Source organism: Pimephales promelas, chromosome 6 (assembly GCF_988280905.1).
Source record: "Pimephales promelas chromosome 6, fPimPro1.hap1.1, whole genome shotgun sequence".
NCBI lineage: Eukaryota > Metazoa > Chordata > Actinopteri > Cypriniformes > Leuciscidae > Pimephales > Pimephales promelas.
The window spans coordinates 6,501,286-6,522,546 of NC_142774.1; the positions used below are offsets into that span (position 1 = coordinate 6,501,286).

General features: G+C 38.9%; 1 protein-coding gene across 12 annotated transcripts in view; it reads right to left on the minus strand.

Annotated features, from left to right (window-relative positions):
- atf7ip (activating transcription factor 7 interacting protein) overlaps positions 1 to 21,261 on the minus strand; it is a 43,772-nt gene that overhangs the window by 9,670 nt on the left and 12,841 nt on the right. For 3 of the 12 annotated variants that reach the window (XM_039687347.2, XM_039687385.2, XM_039687338.2), the window contains exons 2-3: positions 1,501 to 1,563; positions 215 to 791 (exon numbers count right to left, since the gene is read on the minus strand). In XM_039687347.2, coding sequence (XP_039543281.2) covers positions 215 to 785 — 571 coding nt within the window. In that variant the 5' untranslated portion in view covers positions 786 to 791; positions 1,501 to 1,563. Of the gene's footprint in view, positions 1 to 214; positions 792 to 999; positions 1,296 to 1,500; positions 1,564 to 2,901; positions 2,947 to 3,889; positions 4,018 to 8,700; positions 8,782 to 9,075; positions 9,152 to 13,776; positions 13,816 to 21,261 lie in introns of those variants that run through there. The other 9 variants (XM_039687328.2, XM_039687321.2, XM_089132017.1 and 6 more) reach the window with 8 other exon arrangements.

The following is a 21,261-nucleotide window of genomic DNA, read 5'->3' on the forward strand; positions in this document are numbered from 1 at the left end:
TAATCAGATTACAAAGTAATTCATTATGATCAGGATTTGAGGAACAAAAAAAGGGAAGCACATATTTTCCTCTAAAGTATTCAAAGGAGCGCCTTTTTTTACAGTCTCCAAAAATAAATTGTATGGGAATGCAAGAATGACAAAGATCTCACCACCCCGAAATTAGAGATTGACCAGTAGTTTGCAGGCGGGTTGGGTTTCTAGACATTCTCACCTCCTGCGTTTTCAGAAGTGCCTTTTTCATCTTTTTTGTCCTCCGTCTCGTCATCTACATTCATCTTCTCCTCGCTACTTTCTTTCTTTTCATCTTTCTCTGCTTGGATTTCATCCTCTTCGCTCAAGCACAGAAATCCTTCTTTAACCTCTGGATCGCAGTTTAACCCAGATGGAGAAGCAGAGAGAGAAGAGGAGGAACTTTTATTGCTTGTCTCCTTTTTCTCTTCTGTGGCCACAAGGGGGTCGTCCATATCCATAGAAGGTGAGGTAGCCTGTGCGTTGGGAGGGGATGGGGATCGAGAGACAGACGGAGAAGGAGAACAGCGAGCTGAATGCGGAGCAGGTGACATCAAGTCAGCCTCTTTATGATTCAAGTCTTTCTCCTTCTCCTCGGTGTGGGTGCCATTCACCAGCGGTGTCTGAGGTTGTGATGAGGAAGAGGCGGAGCTGGAATTGGTGGTTGTCAGGGTGTTGTGCAGAACTTCAAGTTGTTGCCGATCGCTCATCTTCATAGTTTTCCGTGCACGGAAGATTTTCTTCTGAGGTTCCTCAGGTACAGCTACTTCCATTTTCACCTGCGGAACAAGAGGAGGATATGGTCAAACAAATGTTTTACATCCTAAACAGGCTAGTTAGCAAAACTCCATGCAGTACTCAACACATCTGATTAATCTAACCAAGTACAAGTGCCTTTACTGAAGAGTGACCACAAGGTGGCACTGTCATTCATCTAAAAGCCATTTCCTGCTGTTCTAATTTTCTCTTGACCTCAAAACACAATACCTTCTCTTTTAACTGTAACAAAACCGTCACAGCAACCTTGGACTAAGGCTTTGGCAAGTTTTTTTTTTTAATTTTTTTAGATGGTAATTGATCCAAAGTAAAAGTATATTAAACTGTTTAGATCTGTTTATCCACACTATCAGTCTGAGCTGAAGCATCTCTCTAATAAACAAGCCCACAAACCACTAGAAATCTGTTCTGAAAAGAGTTACCTAACGAAAACCAATAACCTTCCTCAGTTCTATTGACATAACTAGCGAGTTGGTAGGGCCGTAACAGCCAGCAGTGCATCTGCTATCAGAATAATAAGAGGGAGAGCAGACTTTGTGTCCTCCCCCTCAACGTGATTGGTGCAATTCTTAGCCAATAAGAGCAGCACACCACAGAATCTGCTAGCGACAAGAGGAGTTCATTATATAATGCAGATTTTCAAAGTTACAATCGAACTAGACTCGTACTTCTGGCTCGTGTTAATCACAGAAACACATTAGTTTGTCTTACCAGGCTTCTATAATGTCTCGTACTATCCTGTTCATGGATTAGGCAGCCAGTCGCTTGAGGATCCTAAAAAAAGGAAAGAATTGAAATATTAGATATGTTAAAAATAGTTTCGCACACATTCTAACTCATTTCATGCTTAAGTTAGTTCTTCAGCTCATAACAAGATCCTTCAGCTCCCTACCTCATGTTTTAATTAATAAATTGCTCTCAAAATGTTACGTAATCATAACCCAGTAGTTTAGCATAACCGATGAGCGCTGCTGCTGGCATGCTCTCTAATTGATTATCTAGCAATCTAGTCAACATTTTTTCCTTAGTTCTATGTATATGATTACAATCCATGCTGAATCTCTAGCCAAATGTTATGACAAAGGCCACATACAGTGAACTCATTGCAAGCTGTGCAAAAATAACAACATCTACAGAGAAAAACAAAAGAACTTGAGCAAACAGCTAAAGAAACAAAGCTGGAGACATCCTGCAATTAAAGTGGATGCTTCTCAAATACTACACAACTAATTAAATTCAGAAATTAATACATCACACAACGCGCGTTAAAGTAGTACACTGCAAATTGTTATCCTGAGAAGACGAGGTAATATTAAAACCGATTTGCCAATTACAAAGACTGAATTTTACTGGAGGACATGTTTTAAAAAATAAAATTACAATGCTGGTGTTGTCTTTCAACGCTTAAGAGACTATAAGTTTCTAAATTAATACAAAACGAACAGCCTCCTGGCATTTAAAAAAATTAAAAACTTGTGATCTGAAACCAGAAATAATATGGTCAAGTTTGAAATTAGTGTTACTTAAGCAGCCATAGAAATGTTCAATACTGAACTCCTCTCAGCCAACACCATTTATAAAAAAAGATTAAAATACCATAAACCTCAAAATATTCAACAATTTCCTTTATTTTACAATTCTCCCAATGATAAGAGATGAGCAAATTGCTAGCATTGAACTTGCTATTAGTATCAAAGCACCTTACTGGATCCAAAAAGTTAAACTTCATTCTAATGCTTAACATCAACTTATTCTCAGTACTGATTATCTACTCCAGTTATTCTCATCTTTTCTTCATTTACTACACTATCCCATAAAAATATATTGCCAAGATCTGCAAGCATAAATCCACAGGACACCACATTGCTGCTGTGCAACAAAATTGAGCAATCGTCATCCTGGCAGGTGTGAATGACGCGGCTTACATATACACCATTAGCAAAAACCTCCTGTCAACAGCCATTCCCCAACGTTCTGGTATCCATGACAACCACAAACTTAATTCAATTGTAAGTTCTATAAGCTTTGACTAATTTTCCATTCTAAACACTGAAGTGTCACCACAAACAGCTGAGTCAGGTGCAAGACAGGTAACAAGGTTGTACAACTCACAAATGAAGGTGTCAAGCAAGCTGACTAGACAGCTATTTAGTAGCCCAAAGCGAACACTAAAAAAAATTGACATTTGATGTCATAAATCTCCCCCACACCCCCCAAAAAACACTAATGTGTGACAAACTAAATAGTAATAAAGTGCATCTCTGTATTCCTCCATGTCCTCGGTTTTATGTCCACAGAAAATACATTCATTTTATAGAAATGGCTGCTAGCTTCTGGGAAGCTTGTTGTTCTAATGTTGATCACCGCGCACAGCCTCACTGTGGCCCTCCCCCACCCTAACTGTAAACATAGACACTGAGGTTCCCGCTCATTGCAAAATGGTCGCCAGAGCTGCGGTGTAAAGCCAGGCTCAGTTTTACAGTAGGCCTATTCCTCCACCTGAGGCTCAGGCCTGAATATCCAAGTCCCATTCAATGTGCAAGTTGATTTCAGCGATATAACCTCTTGTGAAAAAAAACTATTCGCAAAATAGCCGAACATTGTATCCCGTATTGAAAACCGTTTCAAGGTAAAATACCTGCAATAATTTCTATGGTAAAGCTGACAAAAAAAAAATAGTTTGCTCTTTCTAAAATAAGTAAAATCACTAATATTCCATTAGAAGGTGTTAAATGTCAACAACAAAAAAATCGCTAGGAATTGCGTTCGTTTACGGTTTGCACGCAATCAACACTTCCTGATGCCAAAGACCAAAGTATGACTTGAAAATATCCCAGTCAAATGTAAAATAGATGATCTCAATCATGTTAGAACTGCACAATTCTCACTAACAGCCAAAACAAACGAGACCCAAAAAAAATCGTAAAAAGGGTTGTTTCTGCGATGATAATACGAAGACATGAAAATCCATCTAGAATTTTTCTTAAAACAAATAAAACAAAAATCCACCACAATGTCCATTAATCTTACAAGTTCACAACACTAAATTTGAAAGCGAAAAACTGAAGTCCCCAATAACCAAAACAGCTCAAAAAACAACCTTGAGGTTTAGTCTTCAGGAGTAGGCCTTGATTAGTAGGGAGCGCAAAAACGGGAGCATGCCTAGCTTCCAACTAGCTCAAAGCGCACACAACAAGAAAAGAGGAACAGAGAGAGACAGAGAGAACGGGAGGGGGAAGGGATCTCATGTGGAGAGGCGGAGCACATTCTTTGTAAGGTGTTGGCTGTAACTAGAATAGAAAAACAGTGTAGCTACACACAATTGTAGCGTTACAACCAACAGGCCAGTGTTGTATGAAACAAAAGGTCACATTTTGCCTCATGATCAGCCTGAGATGATTCATCTCATAATAAAATATCACTGACAGACTAGCAGTATTATAAAAACCTGCAATTAAAGGTGTTCAAAAAGAAGACATTCATACAAAAACCTTTAGAAAAGATAGGAAAATGAAGAACAAAGGAAAAAAAACATCAGCAGCAAGAAAGAAAAACTGCCATATGCTGTAAAGCAAAAAAAAAAAACAGACCCCTCCCCCACTGCTGCAGGCACAGAGAAAACAGGGTGGAAAATTACTGCGATGTGGATCGTACCATTGCAACAGAAGAGGGGTGTCTTACATGCACCACTGTGTGTCAACACAAGAGGGAGCGCAGAAAAAACTGAATCTGCTCTGCATTTTAAAAACAAACCAAGTGACAACAATTTGCCTATACATTTTTACTAAAGTCCACAATTTTCAATCAATCAACTTGGTAGCGTATATCCCAATACAGCACAAAAATCTTTTGGCAGTAGCTTTGCTATTGCACAAGAGCAGGTTTATAACAAGGTAAAAGGTCAAAACACTGCCATAAATAAATGTAAACAACTGAGCAAATGATGCCACACAATTAAGCATATTCATATTTCATGCTTTTTTACTATAACCTCTTAGTCACATGGAAACATTCTCAGCTCATGAACATTTTTGTGATATTTCATGACTATGCGAAATCAAATAACTGACAAGAAATTCATTTATTCTATTCATTGTTGTCCTATAAAGGAAACCTATCCTGACTAACTATCACTCAAAAACTACATTTTGTTAGGCATAGCAGTTAGTGCAGGTGTTTTGACACATTTGACTAAAGTGTTCATTCCGGGCAAGTACAAGTACTAATCCGGCTCATCATGACATTTTCCGATTTTATTCCCCCCTCTTCCCCCAATCCTTTCCTGTCATCTCTCAACTGTGCCTATAAATAAAACTGAAAAAAGGGCCTAAATAATACCCTACAATCAGTCCTTGCGGGACAAAACAGAGGATCGTATCTAAACAAATCTTTTCTAGTTCAGATGGCTGCTATTTCTGCTGTCAATTTTCACATACACACAAAAAAGAGAAATATTAGCACAACAGATTTAACAGATCTCATAAAAGCCTAATGACATTTATGTTGCAACTCAGCAGACAGTATTAGCAAACATTGAGGAGTTCTTCTCACATACTCAGAAGTCTGACACGACAAACCAGACGCGACATGACCAAAGCGCTCTTCCACATTAATCCGCGCTTCTGTCCTAGCCATGACAAGCGACACTGCACTTTGCCCATCTCACGGTTTCCCGGTTTCCATTTTTGTAGTTTTACTAGTTTTCACAAACATCAAATATGACAAATCCCTTAATATCCAAAAGGATATATATATAAAAAAAAAATAGTGCCGACTAGAAACACATCATACAAGTCATGAAAACACAAGGTTTGTGGTTCTTATCCCTGGTACACATTGGCGATTTCTCTGGTCCTCTGTCATACAGTGAGAGGTTCAAAGATGGCCATTTTCACGGTCTTGCAACCAAAGATAACCTGTAATAATTTTCTGACAGAATCTCACAGTGCGTTTGCTGGTACAACCTACGTCTACTGACTAGCCAATTAAAATGCGACATGAAACGGCATATTGATCAATGCGACATAGCACTAAAAATAAAAACTACTTAACTCGAGCTCAATTTACAAAATTGGCATGCCAAGTTAGCCTCTTTTACCTAGTCTATATTTTCCTTTTATTTACGTTTAATTTTCAGCGAACATAAAAACCACAATTGCCAAAATGTGATTCATCTTTCTCTATTTGTTTACCACTCACGAATGCTGACTTTATTCTCCTATACCAACTTCAATAGTTGTCATCATCGTACAGTCTACATTCATGTCGTACACAAGTTTGTTAGATCCATGTCGTACAGTGTGATTTGTAATGATCTTATAGGATTGCCAAAATCACACAGTCTGTTGGAGGCATTAGATTGACGCAGTTTCAGCAGTAATGTGCAAATTATTGCGAGTGCAAGAGAATGTGCAAAGTGAGAAAACCACATACTGAGGTTATTTTGTCGCAAAGCATTTTCGCTTTCAGAGTGGACAAAGATCACTTGCTGTAGAAATCTAGTTGCACCACATCTGGTTAAGACATGTCTGCCTAGCAGCAGTGAGCTTGTCAATGCCCCTTTCGTACTGACATATTTGGCGCCATCCACAATCAATAAACGTGCATGAATACACACACAATGAACCTAATACTTCATAGGCAGAACTCATGATCATGAGAGAGCGCAAGTACGACTAGCTATCTCACACCTAGTGTGAATGGAAGGAAAAGAGTTCTCCGCTGGTCCTCTTTTCTTAAAAAAAACTTTAGAAGACCACTAGGAAAAACATTCCATGAAACTGCAAAGAGAGAAATTACACCAAAAAAAGGTGTAAAATGGGAATGAAAAGGCGTTCCATTAGAGTGGAGGTGAAACTCAAGCAATGAGAACGGTCACTCCTCCCCCACTGCTGAAGAATGTGCCGTCAAAACGGTAAGAAAGAGACAGGGATCGTACGATAACTAAAAGCAGGGGTGTGGAGATGCAGAAATTTGAATACAAGGAAGACTGTGATAAAACTTCATTTAGTATTTTCCAGTGTGTCCGATGTTCCTAATGTCTGATAAAGGCCTTGAAGGAGGCTAAACAGCATGGTTTTTATCTGATAAATTTGAAGCTCTTTGTTTTCATATAGAGGAAGTCTGGCGCCTTCTCAGTACAGTCACATAAAAATGAGTATAATACTGCAGCTATGATGAGAACAATTAAAACATAGTATGCTATCAGGGTGTAAAAGATTCAATTTATTATATTCATTTCTCTCTCTCTACGGTTTGCGCACTAGCGTAAGGTTTATTTTACGACGCTATAACTATTCTGATCTATTTATTGCGGCACTGCTAATATTGCTGGGGACATGATTCCGGCTTCCGTTTTATTCTAATTAAATTTATTAGCAGAAGATTTTTATAATGATATTTTTAATTGTTTAATAAAAAACGTTTTTAAAAATTCACTACACCAAGGGGATTCCGACAACTGAATATTATAATTACGGCTTTGAGACACCGCTGTTTCAAATCGAAACGTGCTCCCAAACAACATTTCATAGTTTTCTGTGGCAGCAGAAGATAAAGCATCAAATTCAAACCCTAAGTTTATCCTTTGCTCTTTATTATAGAGCATTAGTGCCAAATAAACTCCCTTCTTTGTTGGTAAGTGGACAAAGCGGATTTTATTCAGACAAAAATCACTTGAAACCAAATCCCGATGTTATTGCGAATTTCTACCTCGCAGAGAATTCCCGAGAGAATGTAGCGCCGATGTACAAGCACAAGAGAAGTACAAGCGCAAATGACCGGCAATGGATACTTACAACATTTAGGGCCACAACATCTTGAACCCATCTTAAAACCCTCCAACACAACAACTGTTTATATAAAAACAGCTTTCCTTTTAAAACTGCTGTATGCACAGCCAGCTAATAACAGGCTGAAACCAGTTGATACAATCTCATAGATCTCTCTCATGTGCCAAAAAAAAAACACTTGGAGGTTTCTGGGATAGAGCCATCAGATTAACTGATTTCTGTCAATTTTATTTTAGAAATTAACTTATTTTCCTCTTATTTGCTGACTGTCTGATCAATAACATTGTCAAAACACCACTAAACTGTCTTATATGCGTGAAATAGAAAATATTTCAGGCACTAGAGCTTAAACTCCTTCTCGAATGACAGGAATCAAACGCGGCACAACAAACAGTAAACCGTGCACATTCTGCAGTTACCACTGAGAGCCAGAATCACAGCGGCGTCTCTTTAAGAGCACCTCCCCCGCTCTGCCATTTCATACAAGTAGCTCTGCACTGCAATAACACAAAATGGCCACCAGCTCGGCTGCTGGCAAGCCAAACAACTGCACTATCCATGTGACCTAAACCAGATTTGATTTGATTTTACAAGTTGTCTATTTTAATTCAGCCAACTTGCATAGAGCATGCGTCTGACTCTCTCCGGTTCCCAACGTCGGGGTTCCTCCCAGCAGTTGATTTTCTTTTTGCTTCAATTCATCCTCTTTAGGTTGTGAAACTTCAAGTGTCTTCAATCATTCACGATTTTAGATCCCACAAAATAACCTGCTATATGAGAGCACAGAGGTGGCCTTTTGTCTTCTGGACAGCGTAAACATGTTTCAGTTGATGCGTCAGGTGCGTGTTGCTCCATTGAGCTATATCATCATCAGTCTTCCGGTTTTGCTTCATCCTGGAGTTGTACGCTGTTATAGGTACTCTTCAATCCTTGTTCCTCATCTTCAACACCTTGTACTTGACAAGTCAGGGTTATAGAATAGCAGCAATATCTCTAGACATGCATGGCTAAGTTAATCTATCTATTTTAGTTAAATACATTTGGTAAGCACTGTTAACAGAGAAGGCCTAAGTATGTTAGCTCTACTACAAGGGTGCTCACAATCCTACTGGAGATTTACCTCAGTGCAGATTTGATTTTCAAGATTGTGTTTGTTTCCAAAAAAGGACCTGAACCAGCTAATCATGCTCCTCAGAATCACCTGTAAATTACCACAGGTGAGTTAAACCACGTTATATCTGCGTAAATAAACTGGTTAAGAACCAACATACATTTTTTAGTACATATGTTAGACATTTACCAATAATCGCATTATGTAGCAAAATGTTTGTTTTTTTGAAAACCCGCATTTTAAACTACGGTAAAAAAAATTAAAAATGTCGCAAAAACATGTCTAGCTTCGATAAATCACATTCTACTAAAATAAACCACATTCCCACAAGGATTCTAATAAAGAGAAACAAAAGTACAGGAAGACAGAGAGCTGTGACCTTACACTGCTATCCTCAAATGCAGGCCACCTTCTGCTTGGAGGAGAAACTTGCAAGCGTGACTAGCCAACATGCGATCAAAAGCCTAGCAGTAAAACTGAGCAGAGGTGGGGGAGGGGCAGGGCTAGGGCTGTACCATGGATTTTACAGGGGTGCTACTATTATTCATTTCAGTATTAAACACACTAATATACAATATTTGACACTGACAAATGAGCTCAGCTGTACTATATTTAGCCTATTCACATAACTGCACAAAGGGAAAAAAATGATTGTTCTCTTAGCAATACATTTATTCCGGTTATACTTTTGGATTTTTCTTAGCAAATTAAATAAAACATTTTGACAGACTTAAACATGAAACTAAAAACATTTTTAAACAAACATGAGGTCTCAACATATCAAACTAGCTGAAACTAGTTCAAGAGCAAGCTCAGTCACACTGCAGTGTAGCTCCACCCTCTTGCTGCAAAGTAACACAGCAGAGCAGACAACGGAAAATTACTGGAGAGTACAGAGCATACCATTAGAAAGGCCGAGAGGGGGAGACACTCTTAATTTGGACGTTACAACGGTTCGAGTTCCAAACAGACATTAATTACACGTCTTTTCCATCTGAGGTCCAACTAATCGAGATGTTCCTAAACTGAGGTGTCCAACTTCAAGCGCATATGAAGGCAGACGCAAATATTTTTTTATCGAAACATTTAAATTCACGATATGAATCTGTAATAAAACGGTTCTCAAACGCAGCCCATGATTAGTTATGAGAGAGTGCAAGCATGTCTAGTCACACTACCTCAAGGAGCACACAAAGGAGTTCATGGAAGGGGGAGGGGAGCACACGTTGGACTCTTCCATGTTTGCAGTCGTTTTTAAAACGTGGACTTCTACACTAGTAAAATAGTAAGACTTTAATAGGTACCAACTATTATTTAGCAAGAAGCACAACTGTCCTCAGCAACCAGAACAGTTTGCAAGACCTTGCCATGATTGAACAAGCAAAGCCAAACTCCACAAAACTGCAGGCTTTCAATTAAATTATACATTGCGAAAAAGTGAAGCATATAGACAATATCAAATAAATAAAAGCTGTCAAATTATAAGGGGATAAAAATCATGAATACTCGCTTTTCCCTCACTTTTGCAGAAGATATATAGAAAAAAAAAACTGTAGAAATTAATAGACAGAAAATGTACTACTAAAATCTGCCTAAATTAACATACAAATCACAATTTAATTATAGTGTGTTTCTGCATAATCTAGTAGCTTATAAATTTAACGGGGCTTATGCTCTGCCAAGCTTCTTCTCAACAGCTTGGAATTTTCCGATTCGTGTGTAGCACTAGCTTTCAATGCAGAGACCAAACTCAATCTGCTAGTCAGTTGGTTGCCTCAGTAGTTTCAATAATCAGAAAGCCAGCTTTAAGGGCAAGTTCTGAGTCTATATAGCCGTTTCAGTAAAGCGAATTCACAAATGACAAGAGGCATTCATTTAAAATCCCAGCAATGTTAATTCATATCAGAAAGCTTTTCATTGTTCATACAAGTTGAGGATACAGTGTATCCAATGGCTTTTTATTTTATTTATTTATCTGGATGTAGGCCCACATGCTGCTTTTACCCTGCACAAGTAGCCACAGATTTGTCTGCACCGCTAATCAAAGACTACGACACGCTGCTGCTGAATCTACAGCACCAGGAAAGAGAAATTTTAGTTGAGTTGGGACTTGTGAGTTCACAGTGTGAAGTGAATGTGATGAGAAAGAAGCAAAGGAGAACTGCGAAATACTGATAGTATGAATAAACATTGTTTACTGCATTGTTCTCGCTGGATGCACACAAGAAAAGACCTCTGTAGTCTAATTTGTGAACAAATAACTATGTGCTGATTCTTTGTAATGAATCAACAAAAAAAAAAAAAAATCAAACCTGAGTTATCTGATTGAATCAGTCTAATGACTCACTCGATGAATAAGCATCTGACTCACTGTCAGTTACTGTTATTTTAGTCATCGTGCAACTCGAGATGAACAGAGAATGGTAGTTTTGACTATCGACTAAGATATTCAATACCGTTCTGTGTGGACATCTCAGTACTAGTAACTGGTACTGGAGCAGATGCCAGCTAACTACCTCACAAGTATTATACATTAGCAAGGTGATTACAATTTAATTCAATGTTATAAGTCAATACAAAAAGAACAACACAAACAGGGTGTAAAATGAGATGATCTCATTTTAGAAGACATGAGACTGTTGCTAAAGAGTGCCAGAACTATATAGTTTTACAGTTATGTGGAATATTGGTTTATGTGCCTCTATTATTTAGCATTGTTTCAGACTAATATTTATTTATAGCTTTATTCTCATCTATTTTTTTTTAATTCAGTATTGTGGGACTGCTAAATTTTGGCTCCTTATTCACCATTTGCATTTATATAATTCAAAATGGTATGTCCCATTCAACAAAAACATTTTAAAATGAATAAATGCCAAATGCAATTGTTGCGGTATAGTGCACAACAAAAAGTTTAGTCAAAAGACAAAAAAAAAAAACCTTGAAGAAATTCTTCAATGCAATTTAACCAATCAAAAACTATTTGCTGCTAGCATGAAATACATAAGATATACCAAGATCCTCCCCCAATCTTCACTGTGATGAAGAGTAAAAACCTAAATGGAATATACCATTTTTCTCAGATTTGTAGGGCAGCACAAACATTAACAGAAGCTAATCCTAAAAAATAAAATATAAAGTATTATTAATGAGGTTTTCTGGTGTGGGTACAATGTGTACAAACATGACCTGTATACATCTTAAAAAATAATAATTCAATAACTCCCTAAAGTCCAAAAAAACCCAGCTTCCCCCTTGTAATGCTACTGTAGGCACAGCCAGCTAATGACAGACACGACCGGCAGAAACCGGCTGAATCCAGTTGAGACTGGCTTAGCTGTGGGTTGTATGTCATAGATCTCGGTCATGTGTCAGTCTTTGTTCCTGATAACATACACTAACTGACTAGCTAGCGGATCAAGCAACAAAACAAAAATTTTATAATGACCTGATCTAAAATTTCTTTGTCCTGTGTAATAAATGATTACTTTCCAAAACTAACAAAATGATCATACAAGTGCATGAAATGAAACATTTCACGCATTGAAGCCTAAATCCTGCAAGAATGACTGAAACCAAACACGACAAAACAACATTAAACCGTGTACACGGTGCAGCTACCATGGAGAGCCAGAATTACAGCGAAGTCTCTTTAAGATCCCCTCCCCCGCTCTGCCATTTCATAGTAGCTCTGCACTGCAATAACACAAAATGGCCACCAGCTCGGCTGCTGGCAAGCCAAACAACTGTAGCTGCACAAATCATGTAAATTAAACAGGAAGAAAAGACTAAATTAAAAGCAAGTGCCTTTGTTTCAGGGCTGTCTGATGGAGTGTCTAGCATGCATGTAGCATGTTTCTTCACATCTGACATTCGTCCACACAGGAATTATTTATTTGCTTTTAATCATGCTGCATCATCAAGATCGCACAACTACTACAGAGGGCATAGTCTGTTCAGTTATTCAAGCCTTGGTCTTCTGTATTCAGGAGCACAATGATGGTTTCCGCTATGCATCAGGTGCAGGCTTGCTCCTGTGATTCTTCTGAGATATCTGATCATACTTGAGTCTTGTGCCATTGCTACTTGTGCATTGGAGTATTAATGGGTTCTCTCTTCAATCCATGCAGATGTCCCATACCGTTGTCACCTTTCACTCAACGAGTGACAGTTATGGAATAGTAGCAATGTCTCGGGACTTTAACTGCATGCTTTGTTTTATAGATAAATGCAGGTCATGCTGTATCAGAAATATTGTAAGGTGAAAAGGCCAATAGCATGAACTATCACGTCATCCACACTGCATCCAAGCGGCACGTCACATCAAAATGTAATCCCCCTCCATTCTAATTTATAAAAGCCGTCTACATTGGAAACACCTAATCCCTTTAGTTTACAAACATTTCGATTTTAAGTATGCCAAAATCTAAATCGTTTAAGCTCTGAACCTTTTCTTAAAGGCCAGCTGAATTGATTTTTCTGGTCTGTAGTTTGGTCTGGTCTCGCTATTTCTTAGTTAAAATAATACAAAAAAAATGTGCAATTAAATTTTTTTTGTAAGCATTTTAGCTCATGTAAGGATTACATTTCATTAAAATTTAGTTTCAAGTTTAGACCAAGGACTTTGTTGTGACACCACTACAGCTTTCAGTATTTAAGCTGTAACTCAAGTTTAATTTAGTCTGGCCTCTAAACAAGCTCACAAGAAATCTAATCAAGATCCTCAGGATCTTGTAAATTACAAGCAGGTGCGCTAAGGTAGGGACTTTAACCGCTGCTAAAAGGAAAACACGTCCAGGATTGAGTACACCTGAAAGACATGCCAAAATCAACTGATTGACAACCAATCAACTGCTTTTAGTTTAGCATATGGTCAATACATGTGACACAGTTACAGAAAAAAATGTTTTTTTTTATATTAAACACTTTTATACTAATGCGCAGTCAATCGCAAGCACCCCAATTACTGCGTTTTTGCATTTTGTTAATTTAATATATTTTACATAGTTCTATAAATCATACACAGAAAGACGCTAATGAAAATACAAACAATTAAATAAGTACAGGAAGAGAGAGAGCTGTGACCTTACAGGGCTACCCTCAAATGCAGGCCACCTTTTGCTTGGAGGAGAAACTTGCAAGCGTGACTAGCCGACGTGCGATCAAAAGCCTAGCAGTAAAACTGAGCAGATGTGGGGGAGGGGCAGGGCTAGGGCTGTACCATGGACTTTACAGGGGTGCTACTCATTTCTATCAGTAATTACACTAATTAGTTCTCACTGAAAAAAAATGAGTGCTAATATAGGTCTAACTGCAAGGGGAAAAACTCATTTTCTCTTAACTTTAATTAATTTAATTATTCAGGTTTTTACCTTTTTCCTTACTAAATTAACTTTGAGGTGGATGGATGTGCTGTGAAACAGAATTGAAAAACCGAGAACTGTAAAAACATAAATTAGGTCTCAACATTTTAAACTAGCTGAAACTAGTTCTAAAGAAAACAGTCACACTGCAGTGTAGCTCCACCCTCTTGCTGCATAGTACAACGCCAGAGCAGACAGTGGAAAATTACTGGAGAGCATACCATTAGAAGGACTGAGGGGGGGGAGACACTCTTAACCACATGAGTTCCAAACAGACATTAACTAGTTGTCATTCTAAGGTCCACTAACTCAGAGGTCCAACATATCCGCAAATGAGCATCGAGTTTGTCGCAATCCTCTTCAGAGCCCCTAAGCGTTCACATATAGACGCAAAAAAAATGTGTCAACACAAAAATACAATTAACTGTGGAAATAAGCCTGCAATACAGCGGTTCTCAAGCTTAGCCCAGGATTAGTCATGAGAGAACTCATGCACGTTTAGGAGCACAAGAGTAGATGGAAGGGGGAGGGAAGCATCGCTCGGACTCAACTACGTTTGCAGAGGTTCCTTTAAAACATGTTAATTTTAAACCAATAAAGAATATTTACATCCTCTGTCTGGATCACTGTTGAATCCTGTAAAAAGACTCAAACATTATATACTGCCCTCAGTGACCAAAACAGTCTGCAAGACCTTGTTACAAATCAACAAGCGATTGAACAAACTAGCATTTCCAAGAACACAAAAAAAATCAAGTAGAGATCACGATGAGAAACAGAAGTACTTCAACATGAGTGGGGGTAAAACTCATGGAAGTGAGAACACTCACCCCTCCCCCATTGCTGCAGAATGTGCAGTCAAAACGGGAGAAAGGATAGGCACGGATCGTACTATTATTTTAAAAGGGGTGTGGAGAGATCCATTAAAAGGAAGTAGTGCAAGGAAGAGCACGACAAGCTCGGCTATTTATAATCTCCGCCTTTTCCATCCCGGCCACTAGAACCCTAGAATATCAAACTCTGAATATTAACACTGACAGAGGGTCAGCCAAGAACAGGGATGGGCAACTTTGATTAGGTTGCTCAGGTGTGTTTGATTAGGGCTGGAGCTAAACTCTCCAGGACTGTGACCATCCAGGACTAAAGTTTTCCATTCTTGGCCAAGAAGGATTAATATGACATTTTGAATCAAGCTCTTCCCAAATGCTTATAAATTAACAATGTAATGCACCATGCAACATTCGGCGGACATTACATCGAACGGTTTGATGTTTGTGGCTGCCTCTCTGGATGAATGCTCGCATGCATGTTTTACCCAGCTCAAACAGGTATCCACAGTGTTTCATGCACCGCTAATTAGAAGCAGCAATGCACTTCTGCTGAATCTACAGCGCAAAGGATTTTTTTGGCCTAGCAGTGAGCTTGCAGTTTCAATTGAATGAGATAGAAAAAATATGCATACACACTATACATTTTAACAAGTGCATAGAACGGCATGACCAAAACATTGCTGAGTAAATGTGTTAAAAAGTGTTATTCTGTAATTTCTATATTTACGTTTAATCAAAAGCTTAATTATTTCTTAAAGGAATTGATTCACAACTACAACTGACTTTTTTTCTAAAACTCTTTTACCCAAATTTATATACTTGTATGTCTTTATATACAATATATATCTAAAATAATCTGAAAAGGAGAGTGCAATAAACACAGCAACTCTTTCCATTCAGAACGAATCAAATGATTGGCTGTGCGACTGTCACTTTCCCTTCGCTACCACCCCTGCTGCTACATGAGCTCGGTTGCACTCGGTTGACCAGCGAATTCATGTCAAATGCGTGAATGCACTAAAATAAAATCACTAGCGCGTATTGCACCAGACGCAATTATCACTGCTAATATCGCATTGCCATTACTCTGAACTTTAAGATGCTTGTTTCGATACAAGTTAAATGAATTTATATATGCTACTGCTTAATAAAACAGCATTGTTCACAACCGTCTTAAATGATTTCCAAAAAAATGAATCCATAGATTCTTTAAACTGGATAATATCATAGAATGGCTTAGAGAAATGGAAGCAAAAAAACTGCTGCTAACACAAGCAAAACCCCACCCCAGTCCTGACTGAGAACAAAAATGAATAAGTAGAAACAGAGACGCCTGGAATATACCATTTTCTAAATTTCAGAGGAGCAGAAGCATTAGGATCTAATCCTAATGACAAACACAAAATCCAAGATATTAAAATCAGAGAGCATTGTTAGTTAAAAAAAAAGGTTTGCATTGAAACTGATATCATTTTTCCAATGCTATTGTATGCTCAGCTCAGCCACCTCACAGATAAACCCGGCTGAAACCAGTTGAGACTACTTCAGTTATTGGTTGTTATAGAACTCTCATGTATCGGTCAGAAGTTGAAGGTATCTGTTAAAAGATGCTAAAACTAGCCATCTGATCTACCAGATTTCAATTCGATAGTACAATTTTACAATTGTAGAATAAAGAATTCTGAGCCATAAAATGTTATTACTTTCAAAACCCACAAAATTGTCAAACAGGTGCAGGAAATTGAATATTTTTCATGCACTAGTGTTTAAAATTCTCACTAAATGACACAACAGCAGTGAAGCATGCACACTACAGCTACCACTGAGAGCCAGACTCTAGCACGGTCTCTTTAAGAGCCCCTCCCCCATTCTGCCATTTCACACTCTGCACTGCAATAACACAAAATGGCCACCAGCTCAGATAATGACAAAGAAAAAAAATACAATCGCAGTTAGGCCAAGTGAGAAGAAACAAACACAAGTGCCTTGATCTCAAAGGTTGTCTAATTTAGACTGAAATAATCAAGCCTGTTTTTTATCCTCAGGTCAAGGTCACCCATGGTCTTATTTGTCTTTTTCAAAATTGTTATCTTTTAATACTGTTCCATCGTCAAGGTTATACAACTTCAACACAGGGCATAGCATGCCCAACATTCAAGGTTCATCCTACAACCTAATCTGATTGTGTTGTTGTTTTTGCTTCTTCATGCTCTGTAGAACGTATACGGTTGTTGCTGAAATCTTGCTCACTAATTAAGACGCTTTCTAGACTGAGAAAAGCCAGAGAATGTATTTTTGGCTTATGTGAATGAAAAACAACAACTCCTAGAATACACTTACTTCGCTGCCATAGGAGGCCACGCCTACCGGTAACAGAGTGCTAAACAAGTCTAGGCTACTAGTGAGTCTCCGCATTGATTCTGCCTGGCATTTCGAGATCGCCCAAAATGTCCGGGATTCGGGTTTTGCGTTCTACAGTCGCCATTCATTATGTTTACTGTGGCAAGCGGGACAAGTGAGGGCCACGGGAGAACGGCGCGAGGCCGGTGGCGTGATTACCGATGAGCGACAGCTGTGAGACGCACCGGTCTCGTATCGCTCACGGAGGAGTTGGAATTTTCTTAGAAATGTTAAAACGCACATCAACCGATCACTTGTTTAGCGTTCATGTAAACACTGCATTCAGATTCACCAATCAGAATGAATTCAGTTAGATTGAAACAAAAGATGTGCATGTAAACAATGAATGTCGACTGCAGAAAGCAAAAGCTGAATCCCGGACATCGACGGTCGGACATGTCCGGGAAAAAAGAGGATGGTAACCCCAACTACTCAGCTTTCTCCACTGAACAAGAGCCTGCTAGCTTAGCTTCCAAAAAAAGATGGCTGGCACTATCGGCTATTTTCCATTACCAGTACCTGCTCGACTCGACTCGGCTCGCCTCGTTTTCCATTGCGGACAGAGCCGCCACAAATAGTACCTGGTCGTCATAGGGACGCCTTTCGTTCCTCGTTGCCCCATCAAGCTCTCGCTGGATCCTCTCTTCGGCCAAACAAAGGAAAGTCTGCACCTCCTCGTTTGACCATGGCATATTCTTCTGAGTTGCCATAATAACAGTAGTACGTTTTGTAACTATCTCTGGCCAAACTATTTAAAAATGGCGGGGTTATTCTGGATACATCTGGCGCGTGCAATAATGATGCAGTGAATGGTAACGATTCTCTCTGACCAATCAGCTGTCGGCATTGATTTGACGTCACATTTTAGTATCGCCTCAGCTCGCTCAGAACCTCGCCGGAGGTGATACAAAAAAAGTACCCGAAAGCAGGTACAGGTACAACTTTTACACAGTGGAAAACGGAACAAAGGCGAGTCGAGTCGAGCTGGTACTGTGTAGTGGAAAAGCGGCAAATACTGTGAGTGAGATCCCACCCTCTATGGGTGGGTTGAAAACATGCGGGACAGCCCCTACTACTGACTATATTCTTTAGCCTCTGGCCAAAAAATATTCAGATGACGCAAAATGACGATTTTTGCGTAATCTGAGGATTTTTTCCAGACAAAAAAATACATAAATCTCTCATCTCGGGGGGATATGAGGGTGGAAAGCATGGTAATTTGAAAATACTATAGGTTTTCTACTAATACAAATCTTAATGCTAAACCCTGAAGTATGCCTTTAAAATGAAACTTAAGCTTAGTTCACACTACATGATTTAAAGCCCAATTTAAGCCCGAATTGAAAATCGTTGAGCTTGACAGGTCAGGTTGTTATCGCGTGCAAATCCCGGGGGATTGACCGATAAACGCTTGCCAATCTGTTAGTATGAAAGAGCCAACAACGCATTAAAGACGCTCACAGACGCCTCGCAGATGCATCACTGAGCTCAGAAAAATATCTAGCATGCAAGATATCCAGAGCTGTCTCACGACTCAAGCTCAAGTAATGTGGCAGCAGGTATATTAGGCTGCTGTCACTTTAACACCTGACGCACAGATCCATTATACTGTTGCGCATCCGTTTTATAGCTTGTTTCTGTTAAACTGTTTCTCTTAAAACATAACACTGTGTTTACGTGAAAACTTTTCAAGACTGGCATTTTAACATTATTTTTTAGTAAATTTGACTTTTTTTCTAAGCAGCAAAATATTACTCAATTTAGTACTGAGGAGGCTTTGTGAGCGCACCTTCACTAGTACTTTACCAATTTTGCGGTTATTGGTAAAGCGATGCACAATACGCGCAATCCCACACCGAAATTCAAGTCGTTAACACCAACAATATTCATTCGGAGAAATAGAAATGAGTGAGTGAGGGGAGGCAGGTTTGTGTGTCAACTTGTTGTCGGATAGAAGAGTGAGTGAGGAAGCACAGCTGGTATATATTCTGCAGAAAATGATTATTGGAAGCGTTTCAGATATTTTTTCGGGGGGTCTAAACCTACCTTTCTACTACTTCTCTGACTGAACATTACGTTGTGGGTCACTTGTGCATTTCAAAACTCACAAAATTGACAAACAGGTGCATGAAATGTAAAAAAAATTCTTGCACGTCTAGCTACAGCTTAAACTCCTTCTAGAATGACCAGAAACAAAGACACAAGGCACAACAGCAGTGAAGCATGCACACTACAGCTACTACTGAGAGCCAGACTAGGTCTCTTTAAGAGCCCCTCCCCCATTCTGCCATTTCATACTCTGCATTGCAATAACACAAAATGGCCACCAGCTCAGCTGATGACAAAGAAAACAGTTGAAATAGCAGTGTTTCAGTAAATTGAGAAGAAATAAACATAAACGTATCATGATCTCAAATGCTGTCTAATTTAGTACAGATTAAACTAAACTAGTATGTGTTTCTTCTAAAACAGCATCAAGGTTAAACAAATTCAAGACAGGTCACAGTACGTCCAAACATTCAAGCTGGTTTATCCCACAACCTAATCTGATTGTTGTTTTTTGCATCCTCTGAAAAATCTAATGACTATTGTTGCTAAAATCTTGCTTATTAATTAAGATTGAAAACAGTATGACACTTTCAACAGCTGCCTCTCATTTCCTGTCATGCATTGCAACGCTTCAGTATGACAGCAAATCAATGTGAAGCTCACCGAAATAAGAACAGAAGTACAGTGCAAATATACACAATCGCAAAAGACTGAATTAAGGTGTAACTTAAAGCTCCTCAAACTGCATTTAGAGAGCAGTTGTGTACCAAAACTGCTGTTGCGCAAGTATGAATTGCATTCTCAGTGTTGCCACTGAGGGCACTAAAGCAGACATTATTAAATGACTACTATGGTCATTCTTCCTTATGAGGCTAAAACTGTTATGATAGAGCAACAGTATCAGTGTAGTACAGCATAGCAATCTAAAATTATCTTTCCACTCATCTGTGCCTCTGTTCATGCAGTGTGCACATTTTACTACTCAGAAAGAATATAAGTTCCAATTTGAAGCTTGAGACATAAACACTCAAATCATCCCGGTGACTTAATTTATCATTCATAACACTATGTTCGAAATCATCACTCTTGAATTATTTCATTCCGACTGAAACAAAAGGGGTCCATGTAGCTAGTTTTAAGACAACCTTGCTGAGCAAGTAAGGGCTCACTTTGTTTATTGAAAAAAAAAATGGTTTTAACTTTCTACTCCTTCTCTGACCCTTCAACTGATAGTTTAATTTTTGGGTCACTTGTACGTTAAAGACTAAAATGTAAAAAGCCATGATTGTGATTGGCTAAAATCTTTGCAAAGGAAATTATCAATGTCTCCTCGATTACGCACAAAATGGTTTTCAAAATTCTGGATAGACGCATGTATCAATCCTATTTTGCACCCGTGCAAAGCGGGCTTTTCCCTTCACAGACACACGTCAGTAAACTAGGGAATTAACTTCTGCTCCCTGGGCGGGTCAGCGCATAAAATAGGCGTGTTTCAGCGCAAACATTCCCTAGAGCTATTTTGCAGTTCAAGAAAACTGACCAGAAAAACACCTAGTCTAAAGTCAGTGGCGCGTTGCGCGTATACAGATGCTACTGTGAACAGATTGTGAATCGCGCCTGGTAAATGTGTTGTTATATTAGAATTGCACCATGGAACAAGCGCACCTCGTTCATCATGCTCTTAAAGGGTATGTTGGATGACCCTCTTATTGGTTTATTTCACGTTACGCCCAAACCACACCCAGACCAACCCCTTTTAAACTTGCGTCGGGCGCAAGAGTCATTTATCCCGCCGGTAAAATAGAAACAGCGCCCAAGACCCGTCTACAAAGTTACTTGCGCTTCGCGCTTGATACTTGCGTTTCAGATTGTTAAAATAGGGCCCATAGTCTACAAAAGACATAATTTGATGAAAACCAAAATTATAC